Source organism: Asparagus officinalis, chromosome 8 (assembly GCF_001876935.1).
Source record: "Asparagus officinalis chromosome 8, Aspof.V1, whole genome shotgun sequence".
In the NCBI taxonomy this organism is placed as follows: domain Eukaryota; kingdom Viridiplantae; phylum Streptophyta; class Magnoliopsida; order Asparagales; family Asparagaceae; genus Asparagus; species Asparagus officinalis.
The window spans coordinates 28,187-51,866 of record NC_033801.1 but is presented as its reverse complement, the minus strand read 5'-3'; the positions used below and the strand labels follow the sequence as shown (position 1 = coordinate 51,866).

The following is a 23,680-nucleotide window of genomic DNA, read 5'->3' as shown; positions in this document are numbered from 1 at the left end:
TTGCCTGCCATTAGATCACCAAAAAGATGTCCTCTGCACTCCAAAATTTTGATATCACCTACAGTCAATCATATAATAAATCACACCACTATTTGTGTGCAACACCTGCATGGTCTGATGTAGTTCCAACTGATGCTGATGGCTGAAAAAGATTAGATTGCTGAAGATAATTAGAGAATGACATTACAACTAATCAAGAGTTCTAAAGAAATTATGAAAGAAAAGTGAACAAACCAGACGACGAGATGAGAAAGAACTCCTGCCAATGACTTGCAAATATTCCTCATATGTCTGTATCAACAAAGGAAGAAGACTTTGTGAAAATAAATATTATTTCGAGGAAGCACTAATAAGTTTTGTTGTCTGGGAACAATCAAATATGAAAAACTAAAATCAGAATGCAGAATATTATTTTCCTCCAGCTTAGATTCCATCGTTGACAATAAGCATATTTGCATGGAGTGCAGAGACTTGTTGAATATATCACCACACTGATTAGTCGCGCAAATCAGTGTCGCGCAAGCAGCACATCCTACTGCTGAGTGTCCTTCACGACAATTGAGAACAAGAAAATAGTTCACAACCCCAAGAGAAGTGTAGTGCAGGCTATGCATAAAAGAGAACTGCTTAGAGAATAAAAAATGACAAGTTTTCTCAAGAAGAAGAAAGAAAGAAAAAGAAAAAGAAAAAGAAAAAGAAAAGACGGCCTTCTTCTACTCGGGTTTATTGTATCTAACAGTGAGATGGGTTTACTTGGTAGGGAATGGGAGGTGGGATCCACATACCCGGGGTTTACTTGGTAGCGGTGAGGTATTGAACTCAGGCTTCAGCCTTGGGATCCTCGTGTCTTGCCAAGGTTTTCCCCGTATTCCCAAAAAAAAAAAAGAAGCACACACACAGTAACATGGGCTGGATTGTATTATGATACGGTATTGCCTGACAATGTTTAAGATAAGATAAAAACTAACACTTTTCCCTAAGTGATACAGTATGATGAAAATTTATGAGGGATTGGAACTCACACAAATAAGGAATACCCGAGCCAACAGCAGAATGCCTGGTAGAACCAAAATCCAGCCCCTCGCATACTTTGTTGATCTATAACATGTAAATCCTTCATCAAAGAAGGATCTCTGATAACTTAGATCCAAATACTACCCAAATCTAACCTCCGCAACTCACATTAATTATAGCCTCAACAAAATTCAATTCCCTCAATGTAACACAAGACAAATATTGGTATTAAATTTAATTTTATCACCCACATTGTGTACAATTTAAATAAAACTGTACTTATCAATATGTAATAAATATATTTCAGTAAATATTCTCATCTCACAAAGCTACAACAGTAATCTATAATCAAAACAAATAAAGAATTACGGACTTTCTAGATTTTATCTATGAAAAATTATTGTTGGGGTCTGTCTAACCATGTAATATGGCTCCCTCATAGTAGATGAACCTTACACAGGCCATGCGATAGATGAATGCAAGTACCAGAATTTCAATTGTGCACAATCAAGCTCACCTACTTTCTCATAGATGTCATACCCATGTCAGGCAAGTATGAGACAAATACTTTGTTATAAGTGGGCAAACGCACCTTTCAAGGGTGCAAAGTGTCTGCAAAATACGGGTAAAAACTTAGGCCCCTGAAGCATCACTATTTTGTATAAATAAGTTAAAATTTCTTGCATCTTGATTTATGTTGTATGTTTTATTCTCTAAGATGGAGACAAACAAATTTTAAAAACTTACTAGCGTAATGTTAAATTGCCTTTGGCATATCCTTATGATATTCATGTCGAAGCTTCTAATGTTAAAAAATCATCATGTCTGTATTTTAGTGACATATCTGTATCTGTACAACAACTTGGACTTGTGTGTTCTCGTTGGGCTGATCACATTACTTCCGGTTGACCTGTTTCACTTGTTTCCTATTATGCTAGCTTATGTAAATCTGTTGATTTGTCATTGAAGTTGTGGTCTTAAGCAAATCTGGTATTTGTGACAGAGAAAAGTTGCATGATTACTAGAACAAAGGATACATGAGTAGATAACATCTATAGACGCAGCCATGCATACATAATCATATGCATGCATAAATCTGCATACATATGCACACGCCTATGTATGTACATACATATGTTACAAGGTGTAGCTTCTGGTGTTGCACGTAAGACACAGCTATCAAGTGTTCGTGTATCCTGAAGTGCCTGGCATAGGAACTTATCCACATGGTAATGACATTTCAAACATGCACAAGCAATTGTATATAACCATTCATATACAAATAATAAACGAAAACATATTGGGTCAGGAGCATAAAACAACCTTAAGACCTGTAGGGTTTCGAAAAAAAATGATTGATTCCTTTAACTGTATTAGCTTTGGAAAAAGGACTCTATCGCTTGGTAAGAGTCTCATTACAACCACGATTAATTACAGAAGAGGAGAAGATTGGTTCGACTTCTCCTTTGTTTAACGTGGGCTGTGGGTGGCGAAAGGATGCCTCACTTGATGCTTGAGTCGAGCTTGCTTCTCGTTGACGATCAGAACAAGATCTCTGTCGGGGTGCTTAAGTTGCTGCCGGTGACTGCTATCGGTCTTAGACGGTTGCTCATCTGACTTTAGATCTCAAGAACCGAGGTTCAGATCTGAAAAGAGTGTCTTACAATTTGAGTTCTAGCTCTCGTGTGTGTCTCTTGCGCGTGCGCAGTCCAAAGTTAGCATTTTTCATAGCTGCTCATGGCTATTTATAGGCCTTAGGACGTAACTGATGCGCTAAAATCGTGAGGTCATAGCGTAACTAATTCCCTGGATTTAGCCCACGTGGGCTGACTGAGTCTTCAAAACTGTTACAGTCGAGCTTCAATTGGCGGGACGAGCCTCGCTGCTTGGCGAGGTTCGTCTAATAAGATGAGTCTTGATGCGCAGCGAGGTTCGTCTGTCAAAACAAGCTCTGCTATGAGGCAAGCTTTGTCCTTTGAAGAAGCTTCATCTTCACTGACGAGCTTCGTCCTTCGATAGCCAAGTCCAGCTACGTAGCAAGCCTTATGAACTTCTTCTGACGAACCTCGTCTTCACTGACGAGCTTCGTCTTCGAGCTTTGTTCTCTAAGAGATAAGACAAGGTTTGCTAAGGTCCGTCTGCGGATGGACTTCGTCTTCTAGAAGGTTTTCGTCTTGATGGACGAGATTCGTCTGTCAAATGAAGTTCGCTTGTCTGATAAGGCTTGTATCATTCATTAGGCGAAGCTCGTTCTTTAGCCAAAATTCAACCTATCTGACTTGTTTGGGCTAACCCTATTGTTTTGTCCCTTGCAATTTTGCACTCTTCTGCTCTAATCCCTCCGTGTGGTGACATCGGATCGGACAACATTCAGACAGAAACATAATATCCTCATTATCCTATGCTCGAGTCTCCCTGTATTCCACGACCAAAGTCGGGAAGAGTTTCACATACTCTCTGAGCCTTCAAATGCCAAGGCGTTTGATCACGGACACCTCTTTGAAAACAGCTGATCGAAGACGTATTCGGTGACTCTATAGAAGACCCCAATGTGTTAGATCTTAGGGAATATCGATACTTGCTTATTGTAAGAGACCATAGCAATTTTGACTTCTTTCGGTGTTTTCCTCATTTTTCTGGGACTAGTTATGGCCAAATTGTAGCGGATGAGTCGTACGACCAGGGCTATACTGCTTTATCAATTGGTTACTTTAGGTGGCTCATGAATATACGTCCCGGGTACCTGATCTGCCACTTTGGCCCAGTGTGCCAGTTAGAGCCCTATCTGCCTTGCTGTTTTGCTCGTTAATTCGGTTATGACCAGTTATACGTTAGCAACCCCAACACGTACTTGCAATCCGAATGTGGTCTAATCGACAGAGCGAGAGATTTGTTTTGGACAATTGCCGGAGGTATAGGCACCCGCTTCTCACTTCTGCACCAGAATCGCCAACTTTGAATGATACTTGCTTATTGTAAGTGGCATTGTACTACCAATGTGGCGATTCCAGACTTCAACGTCAACTCTTCGGGATTACGCCTCACTCGACATCGTTTCAAATCCGGTGATGCTTCAAAGAGGAGTCGTATGCCGGGTCTTAAGGAGTTTCAGCATATAGAAGAGGCTGTAAGAGATGAAGAGGCTCAAACTTCGAGCCCTCATGAGACTGATCAAGAAGTTCTCGAAGCACTTCACGAGAGTATACTCCCGAGGTCTCCTCGTTTTTAAGAGTACGGGAGTCATATGCCCGTTGAGTCCATCCAAACTTTGTAATAATATATATCAGTATCAGTAGTCAACTATTAAGAACATTAGTCGACTACTCTGTAAACACACAGTTTTTGTTATACTCAACTGGGCACGAGTAGCCGACTACTAAGCTTAGTAGTTGACTACTCTGTCAAGACACACATTCTTTCGTGCACAAACAGTGCTTATGTCAATTGTACATATCATGACGTTAAAACAAGATCTTATACTTGACATATGCAACAGGAATTATCTGAATCATCAAATTAAATTATTATATCTTTTAAATTAGGGTTTAACATCCTAATTAAATAATTTCTTAATTATCTCATATGTAAACAAAATGATTATCAACACATGATAAAAACTACTCATGAACAAAGGTAAAATTTATTTAAACATGTTTATCTTACTTAGGTATCACAAAGTTAGAGTTTAAGCATGATTAATTAACATGAAAACTCAAAGAAACTTTCACGAAATATATTAATTATTTCAAATCAGCATATTTGCAGTTTTCTGCAGAACATATCATTAGTAAATTCAGCATATTTTTCTCTGAACAAACTCTTTTTAAGAATAGTTTTCTGTTTTGGAAACTAGATCCACATAGCTATCATTTGACACTGATTTGGTTCAGTTTGGAGTTTATATGATATCTTAAATTTTCAGTTAAATGTTATACACGTGCAGCAGTTTTCTGCAGAACATGTTATTAGTAAATTGAGTATATCTTTCTTTATAAAAACTCTTTCTTAGAATGGTTTTCCGTTTTGGGAAATAAGTTCACATAGCTTTCATTTGACACTGGTTTTGTTTAGTTTGGAGTTTATATGATATCTTAAATTTTTCAGTTAAATGTTATACATATGCAGCAGTTTTCTGCAATCTATGATGAAAACAAAAACTAAACCTCTTTATAATTCAATTAGACAACAAAGTTTTCTGCAATCTATGATGAAAACAAAAACTAAACCTCTTTATAATTCAATTAGACAACAAATTAGGGTTAACACACGAGTTAAACATAATTATCAAGTTTTAAAAAATAAAAATTTAATCACCCCTAACGATCATGATCACATTACTATCATAATCAATTAGGAAAAGCTAATGATCTAACATTGTGTTAAAATTTATCATCAAAAATCTCATATTTATCATATTAGGTTAAGCCTTAGCATGAAAACATTGATTAAACACTTTTATAATCATTAAACACTATGGGGATGGATTTGGATGCAGATGATCTTGCCTTATCACGTGTGCAAGCCTCTGAAACTGATGTGAAACGACTCCTCATGGCTAAACGTCATAGATCTTGTCTTTTCCTCGCTTCTCATCTCACAAGACGCTCTCAAAATCTCAACTTTAGGGCTAGGGTTTGAGATAGAAGTAGAGAGGCTGCTAGGGTTTGAATCTCTGATGAAAAGATGATAATTTTCGTGAAAACACATGTATATATATATATATATATATATATATATATATGCAAACCCGAAATAAACCCGTTTGACCCAAACTAGAAAACTTAGTCTGGTTAGGAAAATAACCTTCAGTATTTTGGTTATAACTTTCTCATCTGACCTCGGAATGAGGTGATTTAAGATTTGTTGGAAAGCTGTTGAAGAGTCCTACAACTTTGGTCTTTTGAGTTTTTTCAGATTTAAACTGCATCGGTGTGTAAAATATATAAACTCTTAACTGATCATTTTTTCAGATTTCTCTTCGTGCATGTTTTATGCATTTGCACTCATATTTTCACAAATATACATTGAATTGATCTCAAATCAATTCCTATCATACTCAAATATCAAAATATGTTATATTTTCATCATATAACATATTTATTATTATTTTTCACATAATATTCAAAATTTTAGGGTTTTACATTCTTCCCCCCTTAAAAAGAATTTCATCCCCGAAATTCCGTAATTGTATCCTAGAGAGAAAAGCACGTTGATGAGGTAATCCAGAAAATCTAAATGATGTACCATTGAGTCGGCTCAGTTGGGTTTAAATGCTTTATCTAGCAGTCCGTCCGCACGAGGGTACGATGAGGCTTGTGAGCCATACTTCTAGGATATCTATATAGTAGGTTGTTCCGTACTCATGTTACGCACTGAAATCGCGCTGAGACTAATGAGCCGTGTACACTGATTAGGATACCTATATGGTAGTCCGTTACACATGATAATGCTAAGTATCAAAATCTTGTACGGAGTTGCATTGAGATAGTTAAATGATAGCCCGAGTCGTTGGCGGATGCCAATTATGTTTTTGACTCACTGCAAATATATGACCCAGGGTATTTTACATTTGAAAGTACACGGGATTGAGTGCCGGTATTCATTCTATCTTTCCATTGACAGTGAAAGATATTATGAATACGATATGTTGATGTCTTTACTTTCTTTTACTGTTTTTCTTTATTTTCTCAGTTAGGATCAATAATTAGTGATTCACAATTTGAGACATATGGTATATACATGAGGGTTTCCTTGTTTGGATTATAATAATTAGTGATTCACAATTTGAGACATATGGTATATACATGAGGGTTTCCTTGTTTGGATTATTTCGTTCGACGTACCGAGACATATGGTATATACATGAGGGTTTCCTTGTTTGGATTATTTCGTTCGACGTACCAGTCTCGTGTTATGGATTTCTAATTTTTAATTTCATTTAGTTTGTTTATCTTTAGTTCGGTATTAATGTTTAGATGTTTATAATTCAGAACATATTGTATATACATGAGGGTTTCCTTGTTTGGATTATTTCGCTCCACGTACTACGTCTCGTATTGTAGGTGTCTAAATATTAATTCTATTAGATACGAAGGAAATAATCTAGGTTGACTATGCTTAATAGATAGAGCCTCAACTCCATCTAGCAGTCCTTTCCCTGGGAGCGGATGAATATGATCATGCTATAGCGCTTTGACGCTCTTGTTGTTGCTCTTTTTTTAATATTTTTTTAGGTAATTCGGAGTACCGAAGAGTCGCAGGATAATGGAGTTCTTATATAATCGTCGTCACATGAGATTTATTAGAGGCTCCACCGTAGTTTTATATTTTATAGTGTAAAGACAGTGTGCCTTAGTATGATTTTTAGTTATTTCTTGTCGAGACATATGTATTTATTTTGGATATCTGATGTATTCCAGGTTGTTCATTGAGACATGATTTATTTATGAGATTCTTCTTTCTATATCATGTCTATTGTAGTTATTTCCTTTCATTTGTCTGTTTTGTACCTGCATTTTATTTTGATTCCACTACAGGATATTGCTGTGATTGGTAAAACTTGTTACAAAGTGTGGGTGTATGACAGGTTTGACATCTTTGGATTCATTTTGGACTGCAACCACGTAGGAGAACAGGGGCATCACAGTTCCTTTAGATGTACCGTTATCCGTCTCTACTCTTTTAGGGGAGGTATTCCTATTAGAGAGTTTTTGTAGGAGATGTGTCATCAGTCTACAAGGAACCCCCTATATATACACCACGTGTTCCGAATGATTAGGAGTTAAATATCAATACCTCCATTCTAGCGTTTACGTATGAATATAACCATATAAACAATCCACAAAATCAATCAACCCACCTGCTCAAACAGGTGCGGTAGTCGCGATGCATAACATATTCAAGTCTCTGAAAATCATCATCGATATCTATACTTAACGGTCTAAAATGCAAATACTCTCAGTTAACCCCTAATGATCTGATCGTTTTGCGGATGTCGGAGTTCGATGTTATTCTCGGTATGGATTGGTTATCATCCTACCATGCTAGTATCGACTATTTTGCTAAAACAATCAGCTTGCGGACGTCCGATGAGTATGAGTTGATCATAGCGACCTCACAGGGCAACCAGATTGCAGAGTCATTTCTGACGTACATCGAGGAGGTGATGCTGAGGGATCAGGGTATCGATTTGTGCGAGACTAGAGTTATCTCAGATTATCAGGATGTCTTTCAGGACATACCTAGGTTACCTCCTGTGAGAAATGTTGAGTTTTACATCGAGTTACAGCCAAGCACAACACTCATATCCAGAGCACCCTATTATATGGCACCTGTTGAGATGAGGGAGCTACAGACTCAGCTGGACGAGTTATTATCTCAGGGTTTTATTCGTCGGAGTCATTCTCCGTGGGAAGCACCGGTCTTTTTCGTGAAGGACGGCAGTATACGCCTATGTATAGATTATCGCGAGTTGAACAATATCACTATCCGGAACATGTACCCACTATCGAGGATTGATGACTTGTTCGATTAGCTACAGGGAGCGCATCATTTCTCTAAGATTGATCTTCGTTCTGGCTATCATCAGTTGTGGGTTCGGGAGATGGATATTTTTAAGACCGTCTTTCTGACTCGATATGGATCTTTCGAGTTTCTTGTCATGCCATTCGAGCTGACCAATGCACCTGCGATATTCATGGATTTGATGAACCTGGTTTTCCGTTCATATTTGGACCAGTTCGTGATCGTCTTTATTGACATCTTTATATATTCGAGATCGGAGGCAGAACATGAGCAACATCTCCGTTTGGCATTACAGACATTGAGGGAGCATCAGTTGTACGCCAAGCTCAGCAAGTATGAGTTTTAGCTTTCTGAAGTCAGATTTTTGGACCATGTTATCAGCCAGGAGGGTATTAAAGTTGACCCAACTAAGTAGAGGCAGTACTAGATTAGGAGCCACCGAAGGCAGTTACAGAGATTCGTAGTTTTCTGGGATTAGCAGACTATTATAGGAAGTTCATTCAAAACTTCTCGATGATTGCAACGCCGCTTACACGCCTTACGAAGAAGGGTGTACAGTTTGTTTGGGGCACGAAATGCCAGGAGGCCTTTGAGACTTTAAAATCTAAGTTGACTTCAGCGCCGATGTTGATCATTCTGAGTAGTGAAAGGACTTTTGTTGTCTACACGGATGCGTCGTTATCAGGTCTTAGGGGTGTTTTGATGCAGACCTAGAGAGTGATGGCCTACATTTCAAGACAGTTAAGAACGCATGAGCAGAATTATCCTATTCATGACTTGGAGCTAGCAACAGTAGTGTTTGCACTGAAGATAATGATGCATTATCTGTATACAGTTCGAGCTTTTTACGGATCATCAGAGTCTGAAGTATCTTTTCTCTCAAAAGGAACTATATCAGAGACAGCGATAATGGGTTGAGTTTATCAAAGATTATGAGTTCGCGATTCAGTACCATCCCGAGAAAGCGAATGTTGTAGCAGACGCATAGAGCAGAAAGCGTCGGTATCGGATTGTGACTTTGAGGTGCTCGTTATATCGAGATCTTCATACCCTTAGCCACTTTGATTTCAGACCGGAGATCGGTGAGAGCAGCGCATTTTTAGGAGCATTATCCATGCAGTCATCTTGAAATGATAGAGTAGTCAGAGCTCAGCAAGAGGACTCTTGGATTCAAACCCGAAAGGGAAAAATTTCTAAGGAACCAAAAACTGATTGGACCATTGGAGCAGATGGAGGACTTCGGATGAAGGGCTAATTGGTGATGCTTAGTAATCCACAGCTAAAAAAAGACTTATTCGACGAGGCACATCGTACCAGGTACACAGTGCATCCAGGCACAACAAAAATATACAAAGACCTGAAGAGACTTTTGGCGGTGTGGCATACATAGGAAGATGACAGAGTATGTGACTAAGTGCTTTACCTGCCAATAAGTGAAGACAGAACATCAGAGACCGACAGGAACCCTACAATATTTACCCATTCCGAATGTATTTGGCAGACGTGACACCATTTAGCATAAGTGACAGCGTCCCTGATCATATTTATCAAATATCAGTAGTAGCCAAGTCTGCGCAATCGATCCCACAATTTAGGTCCTGGCTGGTGAGCTCCACAGATGCCGTCGTGAGCTTCTTTAAGGGCTTTTTCCGCTTCTTTGTTAGACAAGCAGCGAAGTAGTAATCCATTGTATGACCTCTTGTATAAGATTTGTGGCAAGGAATCGTAATAGAATCTTGGCGCTCGTCTGCGGACAGATTCTCTCCTTAATGTCTTCGGGCAATAAGTCGTGTAAGAAGCAATCGATGGTCGGGAATCGTCAATCTCTTGGTTCGAATGTCTTGGGCCCTTCATTGATCACGTCAACTTGCAATGTATATTTGGGTCGAGAAAGTTATTTGCTAGCTACGGTGATCCGCTGAGTAATCCCTTTAGGTAGAGCTAGCGTAACTGCGAGTGATGCCAGGGCATCAGCATATATATTCTTGAGGCGAGATACATAATCAATATAGAAGCTTTCAAAAGAATTGGCCAATGTAATAGCCGCTTCATGATAAAGGATCAAATCTTCGTGTCTGACCTCGAATTCCCCTTTTAGCTGGCTGATGACGAGCTTCGAGTCGCCATATGCTTCTAGGTGTTTTACCCCCACCCTCTTGGTTAGGTCAAGACCAATGAGCAAAGCGTTATATTCAACCACATTGTTAGAACATGACTCCGTCAAGGAGAAAGCTCGAGATAGTACGTGATTTTGTGGAGAAACCAAGACTACCCCTACTCTAGCAACGATTGTAGTTTTAGGGCATGTTCTTGACGCGCCGTCAAAGAATAGCTGTCATACCCGCTCCTTTGAGACCATATTGGCTTCGCAGGTCTCGTCTGGCATGTCTTGATATAAATCAACTTTACCCTCCAAGGGGTGATTGGCAAGGAGATCACAGATAGTTTAACCTTTTACTATCTTTTGAGGCTTGAAGTGGATGTCATACTGGAATAACAGTAATACCCATCTTGCGAGTCGCCAATTCAATGCGTCGAGCTGCGTCATGAATACCCGTATTGAATTGACTTTAGAGATGACATATATGGTCTGCCTGACCAAATAGTGTCGTATCTTTTGAATTGCAAAAATCAAGGTCAAACATTCCTTCTTGATGGGAGGATAACGGTGTTCAGTTCTTCATAAAGTTTTGCCGAGATAATAAATGGCTTGCTCATGGTCATTATCATCATCTTGCACTAATAGTCCTGCTAAAACATGCTCTGTAGCTCAGGCATATATCAAGAATGACTTACCCGACTTTGGTGCGACTAGGCTGGAAAGATATAATTTGATCACCCAGACAAAGGATACACATTTCTTCATGAGTTTCGAGAATGACTGACATTTGCCTGACAGATTGGCAATGAACCTGCGGATGTAAGCCAAACGCCCTTGTAGACCGCGAAGCTCCTTAAGATTTCAATGAGGTGAAAGTTAGCAGCTTGGCCTGTTACTCGAAATTCGCGATTATTCTATTTCCTGATGTTAGCAATGACTTTTTCAGAAATGATAGAGCGGAAAATTTTCCTTCTCCGAGCTCGGGTTATGGAAGAAGGAACCGAGAAGGAGGTATCGGCACAGGAATTAATTCTAACTCCCACATAAGGAAAAAAAGTAAAAGGTCTCGAGAAGAAAATAATCCTATTTATGAATTGGCTTATTCGAAAAAAGCCTTGTTCTTCCCAGATTCTTTCCATAGCACTAGTCTGATATGAACCATTAGGAGTAATTGGTTAGATACATTAACTTTCTATTATAAAAATATTCGCCGATCATTTTTAACCAGATATACCCGCGAGATATCCACCCGAGCCACTATGGACGTATTTGTCCAATTGACACGTCTGAAGGAATCAATGTTGGACTTATTGGATCCCTTAGCTATTCATGTGAAGATGAACCCAATATAGATTATGACCTGGACCAAATCGATTCTTTTTTGAATTTCTATGCGTGCAATTCCACATCAAACCATCGCCCATTAATACAACGCCAACATTATTTGATTCCAAATTGAGAGCAATGCCTATTGTACCTGCTTTGACTTTGTCAAGGTCAAGATGGATTCCATTAGCTATGACCACGAATCCAAAAAATTTGCCACTGATCATTCCTAATAAGGATTTGGTTGGATTCATTTTCAATTGATACGATCGCATAAGATCGAACATTATCTTCAAGTCATGCAGATGATCACCTTTGCTACGGCTTTTAACAATCAAGTCATCGACGTAACAATCCACCGTTTTTCGCAAGTGTTCCTAAAAAATAGTGATCATAGCGCGTTGATACGTAGCACCGACGTTCTTCAATCCGAAGAGCATTACTATATAACAATATATCTCTAAAGGCGTTCGGAAAGAGATGCTTCTCGTCTTCAGGATACATCTTGATTTGGTTATACCTGAGAATCCGTCTATAAATAAAATCTTTTCAAACCCACACGTGTTGTCAATGATGACGTCGATAATGGGCAAAGGAAAATCTTCCTTCGGACACGCCGAGTTCAAGTCTTGAAAGTCGATACAAACTCTGATTTCCTATTTTTTCAGGACCGAAACGATATTGACCATCTAATCTGGATGTTGCTCTTCTCGGATAAACCCCGAATCGATGAGCTTTTTAACTCCGGCTTCAATTACTTCCATAATTTGTGGACGGAATCGTCATTGCTCTTGCTTGACAAGCTTGGCGTCTGATCTGATGTTGAGATGGTGCATGGCTACCTGAGGATCAAGGCCGGACATGTTCTCATAGTTCCAAGCGAAGACATCAATATATTCACGCACAAGTCCGATGAGGTCTTCCTTTTCTTCAGGTGACAAGGTATCAATTATGAATATAAGCTTTGGGTTAGATTCATCTCCCATGTTCACCTAGATTACCTTGTCGTCAATGGGGGGTTCACACTGTTCGAAGCAGTTTTCCCACTGCATGCCGAGATATCGACTCAATGGATCCTCAAATAGGGGTAACTGATCATCCTCCCGAGTTTCACTTGGCTGAGTTGAAGTCATGTTAGCCATAAGTTTCTTAAACACAGCTCCTGTATTTGTGTCCGAATCTCAACAGATCGATTCAGAAAAAGCACTAATGGAGTAGTCATCTGACTCTTCACCAGCTTCGAAGCAGTGTATTGCCGTTGGAGGCACGTAACCCAACCCATTGCGAGTCTTGTCGTAATAATTGTCGGCCTTTCCTTTTGGGATAAAGGGAGCAAGCGGAGTGTGTCGGCCCTTGCCGAAATTTAAACTTCTTGCATGGGAAAAATTATATCTCATTTTCTCCATTATGCGACGCGTTATTGGCCTAAAATGTGAGAATTGAGTTCCTTCTTCATCGGATTCATCCCAGAAAGTTTGTAGTGGACTCTTAGTTTGTCCAAAGATTATGCTTTCTTATCCATTTCTCCTGGCGGGCACCACAAAGACGGCCTGCGAAGATTCAATGCGTCGCCGACCTATTGCGAAAGATGAATGAATCGACATGTGCAATGCTGACTCAGCATATAATCGCGGCAAAGGATCTGACGATATGTCGGCGCTTGTACCTGATATGTTAAAGTTAAATTTAACACACGATAATTAAGCTAAATCATCATTATTATTAAAGACAGCTTCGCCGTCATCATATGTGGCATCATTTACATCAAAGCTCTCGAGGCCAATCATAACGGGATCAATGTCATTAAAGACAAGCCCTTTTTTATATTCAGATTCGGTATCGACCTCGTTACCACTGTCGATGTCCTCAACTGGTGATGCGTTAGTCGGCTCACCATCGAGATAGTGGATAGAATCAATAAAATAATTCTTCACCCCCTTGAATGGTTGCTTTTCCGCGACCACTGTTTTAACCTCACCATTCTTATCCACGTACTTCATGCACTGGTATAGAGTGGATGAAACAATCAAATTATTATGGATCCATAATCGACCCAATAACAAATTGTAAGATGTCTTCGCGTCGATGACATAGCAGTTGACATCCGTCTTCAAGTTACTCATTTAGCATTTGAGCTTGATCTTGCCAAGAGGATGAGTGTTAGAGATGTTGAAACCATAGATGGTAGTCTTTGTTGCTGACAGGCGATGAAATGGGACCCCAAGGTGATGGATAAGCCTGAATTTGGCCAGCTTGAACAGCAAGGTGAACTTGACTGGAGGAATGCACTGATTGTTTTGGACGAGCCTCACGTTGAAGACGGGGTTCGTCATTAGAGCACACTTGGACGCTTGGGCGAGGTTTATCATTTTGACGAATCTCGGTTAATCAAGTTCCGACTGTCTTGCGGGCCTTAGACATATCGTCTTGTGGCGGGGCCGATAGTGGAAGCCGTCCAGAGAGACTAAGGCTCGGGCTTCGCGGCGAGCCTGATTCTAGCGTCGACGTTGTCTTGCGCGTTTTGAAAGTGGATAAGCAATAGGCTCCGCAGCAGCCAATGTTTGGCAATGTTGCTTAACAGCCCACTTCTTAGCCTGACGGCTAGTTTTCAAAGTCTCGATATTTAGAGGCAAAGATTTCTCCTCGATACATACTCGAGTTGAATCATTAGAAGCCACATGAGTTATAGTCTCGTAAGAGACTATGCGGCACTTGCGTGCCTTTGTGGGACTCGGAGTACGAGAGGAGAGGAACTCCTCGTACTTGGATTGGTCGAACTCGATGACAAGAGTCTCAAAGTCAGTCCCAACAGCAATCTTATCTGATTGTGTCACCATTATTTCATCAGAAAGAATGACCACTCCCACTGTGGTTGCTATCTTCTGTAGGGTTTCAAAAAAAATAATTGATTCCTTTAACTGTATTAGCTTAGGAAAAAGGACTCTATCGCTTGGTAAGAATCTCGTTACAACCACTCTTAATCGATTATAGAAGCGGAGAAGATTGGTTCGACTTCTCATTTGTTTAACGTGGGCTCTGGATGGCGGAAGGATGCCTCACTCAGTCACTCGATGCTTGAGTCGACTTGCTTCCCATTGACGATCAGAACAAAATCTCTATCGGGTGCTTGAGTCGTCGTCGGTGACTGCTATCGGTCTTAGACGGTTGCCCGTCTGACTTTAAATCTTAAGAACCAAAGTTAAGATCTAAAAAGAGCATGAGTCGACTTGCTTCCCATTGACGATCAGAACAAAATCTCTATCGGGTGCTTGAGTCGTCGTCGGTGACTGCTATCGGTCTTAGACGGTTGCCCGTCTGACTTTAAATCTTAAGAACCAAAGTTAAGATCTAAAAAGAGCATCTCACAGTTTGAGTTCTAGCTCTCGTGTGTCTCTTGCGTGTGCGCTGTCCAAAGTTAGCATTTTTCATAGCTGCTCATGGCTATTTATAAGCCTTAGCGCGTAACTGATGCGCTAAAATCGTGGGGTCATGGCGTAACTGACTCCTTAGATTTAGCCCACGTGGGTTGACTGGGTCTTCAAGACCGTTACAGTTGAGCTTCAATTAGCGAGACGAGCCTTTCTGTTTGGCGAGGTTCGTCTGATGAGACGAGCATTGATGCGCAGCGAGGTTCGTCTGTTAAAGCAAGCTCTGCTATGAGGCGAGCTTTTTCCTTTGAAGAAGCTTCATCTTCACTGACGAGCTTCATCCTTCGATGGCCAAGTCTAGCTACGTGGCAAGCCTTATGAACTTCTTCTGACGAACATCGTCTTCACTAACGAGCTTCGTCTTCAAGCTTTGTTCTCTGAGACATTAGACACTGTTTGCTGAGGTTCGTCTACGGATGGACTTCGTCTTCTAGAGGGTTTTCGTCTACAAGCGAATTTCGTCTTCAACGACGAACTTCGTTTTAAATGATGAGCTTGTTGGCTAAGATGAGATTCGTCCTGATGCCGACCCTCATCATGTCTGAAGCAAGGTTCGATCGTGTTTTGTTTCTTAGCATTTTTTAGCGCCTACAAGACCTAATTCAGTATAGCTTACAGAGTATCTTTGCACACAAAGCTCCGATAGTGTAACAGAGCGTGAATATTTCCATAGTTTTATTACTTATGGTGTTGGAGTGTTAATGTAGAACTCATGGTCCTAAATGATCCATGCATACCCGCGAAACCACCTTGAAGTTCAGATTATAATATTTTTAGGCATTTTGATCTATCTTCCTCTTACTAGTGCGAATGTGATTATGATTAAGATGGCATTTCTTTATTTATATATTTTTTTAGAATTTGAAACATAAGAAATCAAACATGTGAAAATATTGGGAAATTATTGTTCAGGCCCCAAAAATTCTTTTTACCTCTATTGTTCTTCCATTTCTTTGAGCCACTGGAATCCTAGTTGAAATTTCAGTCAATATCGAAAACTTTATAACACAAAGATAATTACACTAAAAAGATTCTATAGTAGACTATTTCATATTGATGGTATAAAGGGGTTAAGGAATAAATAGTGGGGAATAACAAATTTTTGCAACGACCTAAAGAAATGGAGAAAATATTAGGAGAGAATTCACGGAATAGCATAAACTCAATTTCCCAAAAAAATATCCTTCAGTTCACACAGAATAATCCTTTCTTCTGCTTGGATTGTTGAAGTAGCAATGTGTATCGCTGCGTTAGCAAAGAATATTCTTGAAAGCTTATAGCAAGACGGAAATAAGTCATTACAGGGGCAATCCTATCAACTGAGGTGGCTTTCACAACAGAATAAGAACATGCTTTTTTAAAGTTCGTAACCTTGAAAGACAAGTGTGGAATGTGGATTATGCATAAAGGGAGAACTTTAGCGAAGAAATAATAACAAGTTTCTCCAGAGAATATAGCCTCTGCTTCTCGATTATGACATAGTCACATGGGATCACATGCAAGGAATAGCATACAATTTCCATAACTTAGAATGCGACTTTCTTTAGTCAGTTTTATATTACTACGTAAGGATCTTGCTCAGATAAGGAACACCAGTCATTGTCAGAATGACTAGCTAAATGACTAGAACCTAAATCTGGTTCCTTGCATACTGCATTTGGATGTCATAGAAATCCTTCATTCGGTAACAACTATTTGATAACTTAGAAACTACCACCAAAACCTGACTATGCTTGCTCTCTTGTACATGAAATAGACATTGGAGATCAATAGATATCTGTATGATAAAAACTACAAAGTCATAGCGACATGACAATCAGCATATTGTTATCTACGTCCACAATCTCAAAGCACAATGACAAATCTATGATCATAAATTAGATAGAGAGTTAAAGACTTCATAGATCTTTTTTTCCCCAATGTCAAATGATTGTTGGATTACTTGATAAACATGTGATCTGTCTCTTACAAGTCAGAGGAACCTTACACAGCCCACTTGGTAGATAAATACATAACTGCTTTCACTTAGGTTCTCTGTCAATGAAACTGAACCATGACCTGTTGTCCATATAGAAATTATCCCCCCACCTTAAATATTGGTCGGTATATCGATATATTAGTTTCGACAACATCCTGCGTGATATTTGCACTTTTATGACATTTTTCGATTTTGAGATTTTTTTCCCGAAATATCCGGATAAATTGGGATTTGATCGATATCTTAGTGTGAAAATATCGGTCGATAATTCAGTGTGAAAATATTGGCAATATTGATTTTTTTTCTCGTAAAAGGGGTGTGTTTGTGCTCGGGTTTGGTTTTGTGCTCGGGTTTGGTTTTGTGCTCCTAACGCAATCCTAAATCTGAATAAAACCCTATCCAACCTCTCATGTGCCCAAATTCCCTTCACTTCGGAATCGATCTCAAAACCCTAGCCCTCTTTGTTATCCTCTCTATGCTCGCCTCAAACACTAGCACAGGTCTCCCTCTCCGCCCTCTCTCTTCTCTGTCCTCACCCTCTCTCACTCTCTCTTCCTCTCTGCCCCACTCTTTCTCTCCACCCTCTCTCTCCTTTGTATCTCTCCAGCCTCTCTTTTCCGTGAGTCCCCCCAGGTCTGAGTTTCTACAATCGTTATCATATGTTTAGCATTCATTAAATATATTTAGATTACATATTAGAATGTTATATTATGTATGATCATCCGATATGACATACTAATATTTATTATAAATACTCGATATATTCCCGATTTCCGCAATCCAATATGGATTTTCGCCGTCTGATACTTCCACGATATTTGATAGTTAAAGATATGTCATTTTTGTCTATCACATATACTCTGATACTCAATAGATAAATGTTGGCTACATCCCTTGTAAGACCTATCCTGGATGTACATGATGCTGCCAAATACTGGCAGGAAGAGCTTCAACAAGTTATACAATAATAAGACCTTCCGTGCATTGAGGATTTTTGCACGAGCTCTTGCCAACATTCAATCTTCCTGCATAATTTCCAGTTTATTTTTTAAGCCAATGCTAACTGAAACATGAATTGGGGTCTCTATTTCTCCCTTTTACCAAGTTTACTAGTACTTTCAAGAAATTTAATATCCTCGTTGTACTTGTATCATATCTTAGACCTCAAAAGAAGATAATATCTTTTTGTTAGTAATATCATATTGTGTTGCGGCATTACCTAACGTTAACAAAGTATAGTCATATCCATATTTCTCAATATTAGTATAGTATCAGACTATCAGTCCCAGTGTTTCAAATATTGGTCGATAAACCGATATTATCAGTGATTTATCGGTTTTGAGGGCCTTCTGCTATGATAAGTTTGATTTTAAATTGGTTATCTTTTTTGAATGTTTATTAGTGATAATGCGGCGATAAAAATGAGTTATCAGCCGATATTGTCAGCTCAAAATATCGGAATTATTTACCTTTGATTTGGTTTTGGGTTTGCTCTCTTGATGTTTAAGAATTATAAATTATTTGTTGCTTTTGGAACCTGGTTGTTTAGTGATTAGCTCATGTTTATTTATGAATATTGGCATAGCTCATAACTATTAAATCTCAACTTAGTAAGTTAGTTTATAATCTCGTGATTATACAATAATTATGTTGATGTTTCTCCATTCTTTATGTTATCTTGTTATTTGCTTGTATGTTATTTTATTTTTACTAACTATGCATCGAATGGTTTCATCGTGCAATCAAGAAGCAAGTTTCTGTCATTGGTTAGTGATCCTAAACATGATTATGTGTATTTTAGTATATTTATATTTTATTAAGTATAGTTAGATTACATTTTAGGATATTATAATATGTATATACACTATCTGGTAATATCACTCCGATAAATACTACTTATCCCCGATATATCCCCGATATCCGCCATCCCATATGGATTTTGACCGTCGGATAAATCTCTGATAACCGATATTTAAAACCTTGATCAGTACCTATGTCCGCCATCTCCCCCAAAAAAAGCCCAATCACAAGTAACATCCCTTCTCCTTGGCCTTTGTCTATCTTGTCACTCATCCCAGCCGACTAGGCATAAGCGGAAGTGTCTGGCACTACCATAGTATTTATCTTCTTTTCATTTCTTTTCCCTTTCGTCTATCTTCTCACCCCGTTTTTTTGATACTGCAATTTCTGCCCACTCCTATTCCAGAACCCCGGCCTGATGGTTAATCACGCGAACCCATTCTCCTCTTTCTCCTTGGCCGATACTCCCTCCATCTCTCTCATGATCTTCAAATAAAAAACAATTAAAATCACAATATCACCTCTTATGGTTTGTCTTGTTTCCCTCCAAATTCAATATCACAATTCTAACTTCTTGACTCTACTGGATTTGCATGAAAAAAGCAAATGAATGAATAAAAAGAGGGACTTTTTATTTGCTTGATACGGTGATGCAAGAAGCTACGAACATTAAGTTTAAATAAATGACGAAGTTACGACAATTTTGCAGGTTATGTATTTATGCATTTTGCCCCCAACCATTTTGCATGTAAATAAAAGTAACATCTCTAACTGCAAGTTATATATAGTGCACAAAGGAAATTTTCTAATGGATAAAAGTGTCTTATGGAAGCAGTATTCTATTCATTATATGAATCATAAGAAAACAATGTTCCATCGGATAGAAATATTATAGGGAATAATTACAAAATAGACATTCCTTACTGCATAGAAAATTTTCAAGGCAAACGAATAGAAATTAATTAATGGATGATAATACTGCTGATGTCTGATAAATAAATGAAAAAGGAAACTATGATAGCATTGTAATACCATTGAGAGAAAATCCTCTTCAGTCAATGATACATCAAGATTTTCTTCAAGAGGTGTATCCTTCCTGATTGACTCCAAAAATTCATTTCTTTGTCCTGGTCCCTTATTCATATGTTTGTTAAGAGAAGGTTGTTTCTTACATAAACTGTTTTCTGGATCCATATAGAAATATGAGTTTTGATGAAAAGAAAGCCTCTGTGATCTTCCCAGCATAGTGTGGTGGGTGTTTTCTTCATGTTGAACATGTTGATACAGTAAAGAAGGATGTAACATTGTTGGACCTGCCCATCTCATATGTAATGAAGGTTCAGAAAGCATACTATCTTGACTTTCAAAATTAATAGGAGAACTTCTGCAAGATCTCTTTGGGAGACCATCATCCATAAAAGAATTGGCCCTGCATCAGAGCATTTCATTAACAGTCTTGAGGGCAAACAGAGTAAAACAAATGAACCACCATATTTAGCTTTATTAGGACCTTTTCAATCTGCCTTTGGTGTCTACTTCTCCATCAAACAGCTCACAAAGAGCTTCACCAATATCTGCAGATAACTCCTATAGAAAGCAATGGCATGAAAAACTTTATTTAACTGGCAAAACTATCATATCTTCTAGGTATATCGTATCGACGCAATACCTGGCAATCCCTGCTAATTTTAACAGGCTTGTAGTCATTTAACGGATTCTTCAGATGAAGAGTCTTTTGAAATGGCAAGTCACTTAATTGTAACCATTTGACTTTAAAACTACGGCCCCATGGATTACTTCCCCCACTAGATTTACTCCAGACATTGTCCCGTTTCCAGCTCACAGAAGACATCATCTGCGCATACCCTTGGAAAAAGCCACTCATGTTGACACTGAATATAAGAATTACCCTATCTGAGTTCTGCAAGACAAGGACAAATCAGTCTATGTTGCAGAGTGATAGTTAACAAAATATGAATAATATGTTTCCATACATGAAACGCCTCCTCCAGAATAGGTTCGTTCATTATTTGAGTTGCCCAAATGCCTTTCTCAACAGACAATTGAATGTTTTGATGGCTCAAACTCTTTATGACAAAATATCTTGTGTACAGCTTATTATTTGTCATGTGACTAGAACGAACCACATCACAAGAAGGGTACACTTGTTCTTCTTTGTCACAGTTGCAATCTCCATTATTCTTGTTGATTGAACTTTCTGCCAAGATAAAACAAGCTCAGAATTGCTGGCCTCAAATGCATAATAGTCAAAGATACAAGGAAATAGTTTTTACTTAATTTAAAATTTATATATGGATATAAATGAAAATATGAACTCAAATGTAGATATAGATACAGACTTGGACATGGATATTACTATACTTATAGAAAGACATAAGGCGTGTGCACCCCCACACAGACACTACATATGTGTCTCTTTGTGCTGATTCAAAAGCAAATAAATAATAGAAGAAGACCAAATGGCAAGAGATTCATAACAATAATTGGCAACACACCTGGACCATCGCAATTCTGCAAATCATGTTTGCATTCAGTCAAGGATGAATCCACTAAAGATGCATTTTCCTTGACAATCTCAGCTCCATGATCTTCAACCATATCTTAGTTTTCAGATAACACATTGAAGCTAGGTTAGTCTCCAACAAAAAGATTATGGATACTGATCTACTCTAGATAACTGAGTCAAACAATATCAGATACAAAATTCCATGTATCTTTCTGAAATAATAGTGTGTGAATGGCAATCAAATAGAAGAAACAGAAACATAAACTCAGCTGGTTGACGCAAAAGGAAGGGGCATGAACACGAAGGACATTAAATATAATCAACTCTAAATATAATCATCTCACTAACAGTCACCTTCAATCATTTAGCATGCAACCTTCACACGCTATTTTAGATATCTGCCATCTGGAAACAGCATGGGTTGTCTAACCAAGGTAGATCTTAAAAGGCACCAACTTGTCCAATTTCTTTAGCTGAAAATCTACTCCTACTAAAGCTGTGACCAAGAGCTAATTGCTAAATCAGCAGTTTATAGGACTCTTGTCAAGCTAAGTATAGCATGTGCAACCGGATTTCTAGTATGAATCTATTTTGCTTAATATGACCTTTGAAAACTACTTGGTAGAGGATTTCTGATCATGACCGCCTAACAATATGATAAGCACAGCTTCATTCTTCGCTGGTGGTCAGAGAAGGCTGAACGCATGCTTCAAGATTTTAACGCAATATTTAATTTACACTCAGAGACCACTTAGATTATCCGAATACAAAGAGGTTTTCTCCTCCCCCATTTCCTATTTGGGCGGTGGCATTCATCACATGTCAGAAGTATCGTCCTTATACAGACTTTCAGTTTCAACGTATGCAAAGGCGGATGCACATATGCACTTGTGGGGGCAATTGCACCCCTAAGATTTAGAAAATCACATTCCAAGGCATTGAAAATTTACACTTTGGCCCCCCATAATTTAAAAATGTTTGCACCCAGTTTGAGATTTAGCTCATTAGTCAAGAATGTAGCTTTACAATTTATAATTTAATTTTTTGGGGTAAATGGATAGTTTTTGTCAACCGGCCCCTTTAAGGAAGTTTCTTCCGAATCCACCATGTGTGTGTGTGTATTAGGAATGTAGATTTTAGTAACTATGCAGTAGATGAAGAAGAAGTAGATAGAGGAGCAGGATAGGCATTTCTAGAAGAAAATGTAGTAACAACGACAAACAAGAATATGTGCATCAAAGCAACCCATAAAAGGTTAGCACATGAAACATGCGGTAGCAAGCATATTGCCATGATGTTGAGACAAGAATATGTGCATCAAAGCAACCCATAAAAGGTTAGCACATGAAACATGCGGTAGCAAGCACATTGCCATGATGTTGAGACGATATGATTATTCTGAAATCCTATCAGCTCACGTAGTTCGTCGGTTCACTTCAAGCGTTCACTGACATCAGTCGAACTCCTGTGAACCAGATAGTGATGTTCATTGTCGTTCTTTAACACTGAGCTGTTTGTGGAGACCCATAGGCAATTTTCGATGCCTACAGATACCCCCTCCAAAACGTTACAGACTCGTTTCTTTTATAGAAGAGGCTGGAATACTTTGGATGTGATTGATCCAGCCTTCAGTCGGCGTAAAGGACCTGTAGTTAGCTTCAACTCTTGGCTCCTTCGATTTTCGGTCTATTCGATGCTTTGACGAATAACTAAAGTTCTTCCGGCGCTGCGTTTATCGCCTGGCCGTCGTCGGAATCTCGAGTCTATCACTAGTGAGTTGAGTTTGGCTCGTGTCATTGAGTTGACTTTGAATTGACTATCTCTGTCATATTGTGCTGACTTAAGGTTTCAGATTATCGTATGTTGACTTTTGGTCACAACGCGTTGACTGGCGTTGACCGGCGTTGACCCTAGGGTTTCGAACGTCGAACGTTGACTTTTTGGTCGCAACGCGTTGACTGGCGTTGACCTAGGGTTACGCG

General features: G+C 38.9%; 1 protein-coding gene across 4 annotated transcripts; it reads right to left on the bottom strand.

Moving 5' to 3' along the window:
- LOC109819583 (YTH domain-containing family protein 1) lies at positions 7-21,793 on the bottom strand. 4 transcript variants are annotated; one of them, XM_020385349.1, is made up of 8 exons: positions 21,688-21,793; positions 21,166-21,389; positions 20,841-21,092; positions 20,682-20,758; positions 20,204-20,600; positions 1,023-1,098; positions 235-291; positions 56-142 (listed from the first exon to the last, which is right to left on the bottom strand). In XM_020385349.1, the coding sequence occupies exons 1-7, from the start codon at positions 21,788-21,790 to the stop codon at positions 284-286; spliced, it is 1,137 nt and encodes a 378-aa protein (XP_020240938.1). In that variant the 5' UTR covers positions 21,791-21,793; the 3' UTR covers positions 56-142; positions 235-283. The 4 variants fall into 4 exon arrangements, with proteins under 4 accessions (XP_020240936.1, XP_020240938.1, XP_020240939.1 ...); XM_020385347.1 differs by lacking the exon at positions 1,023-1,098 and having other exon boundaries at positions 7-142; XM_020385348.1 differs by lacking the exons at positions 56-142; positions 235-291 and adding an exon at positions 905-936.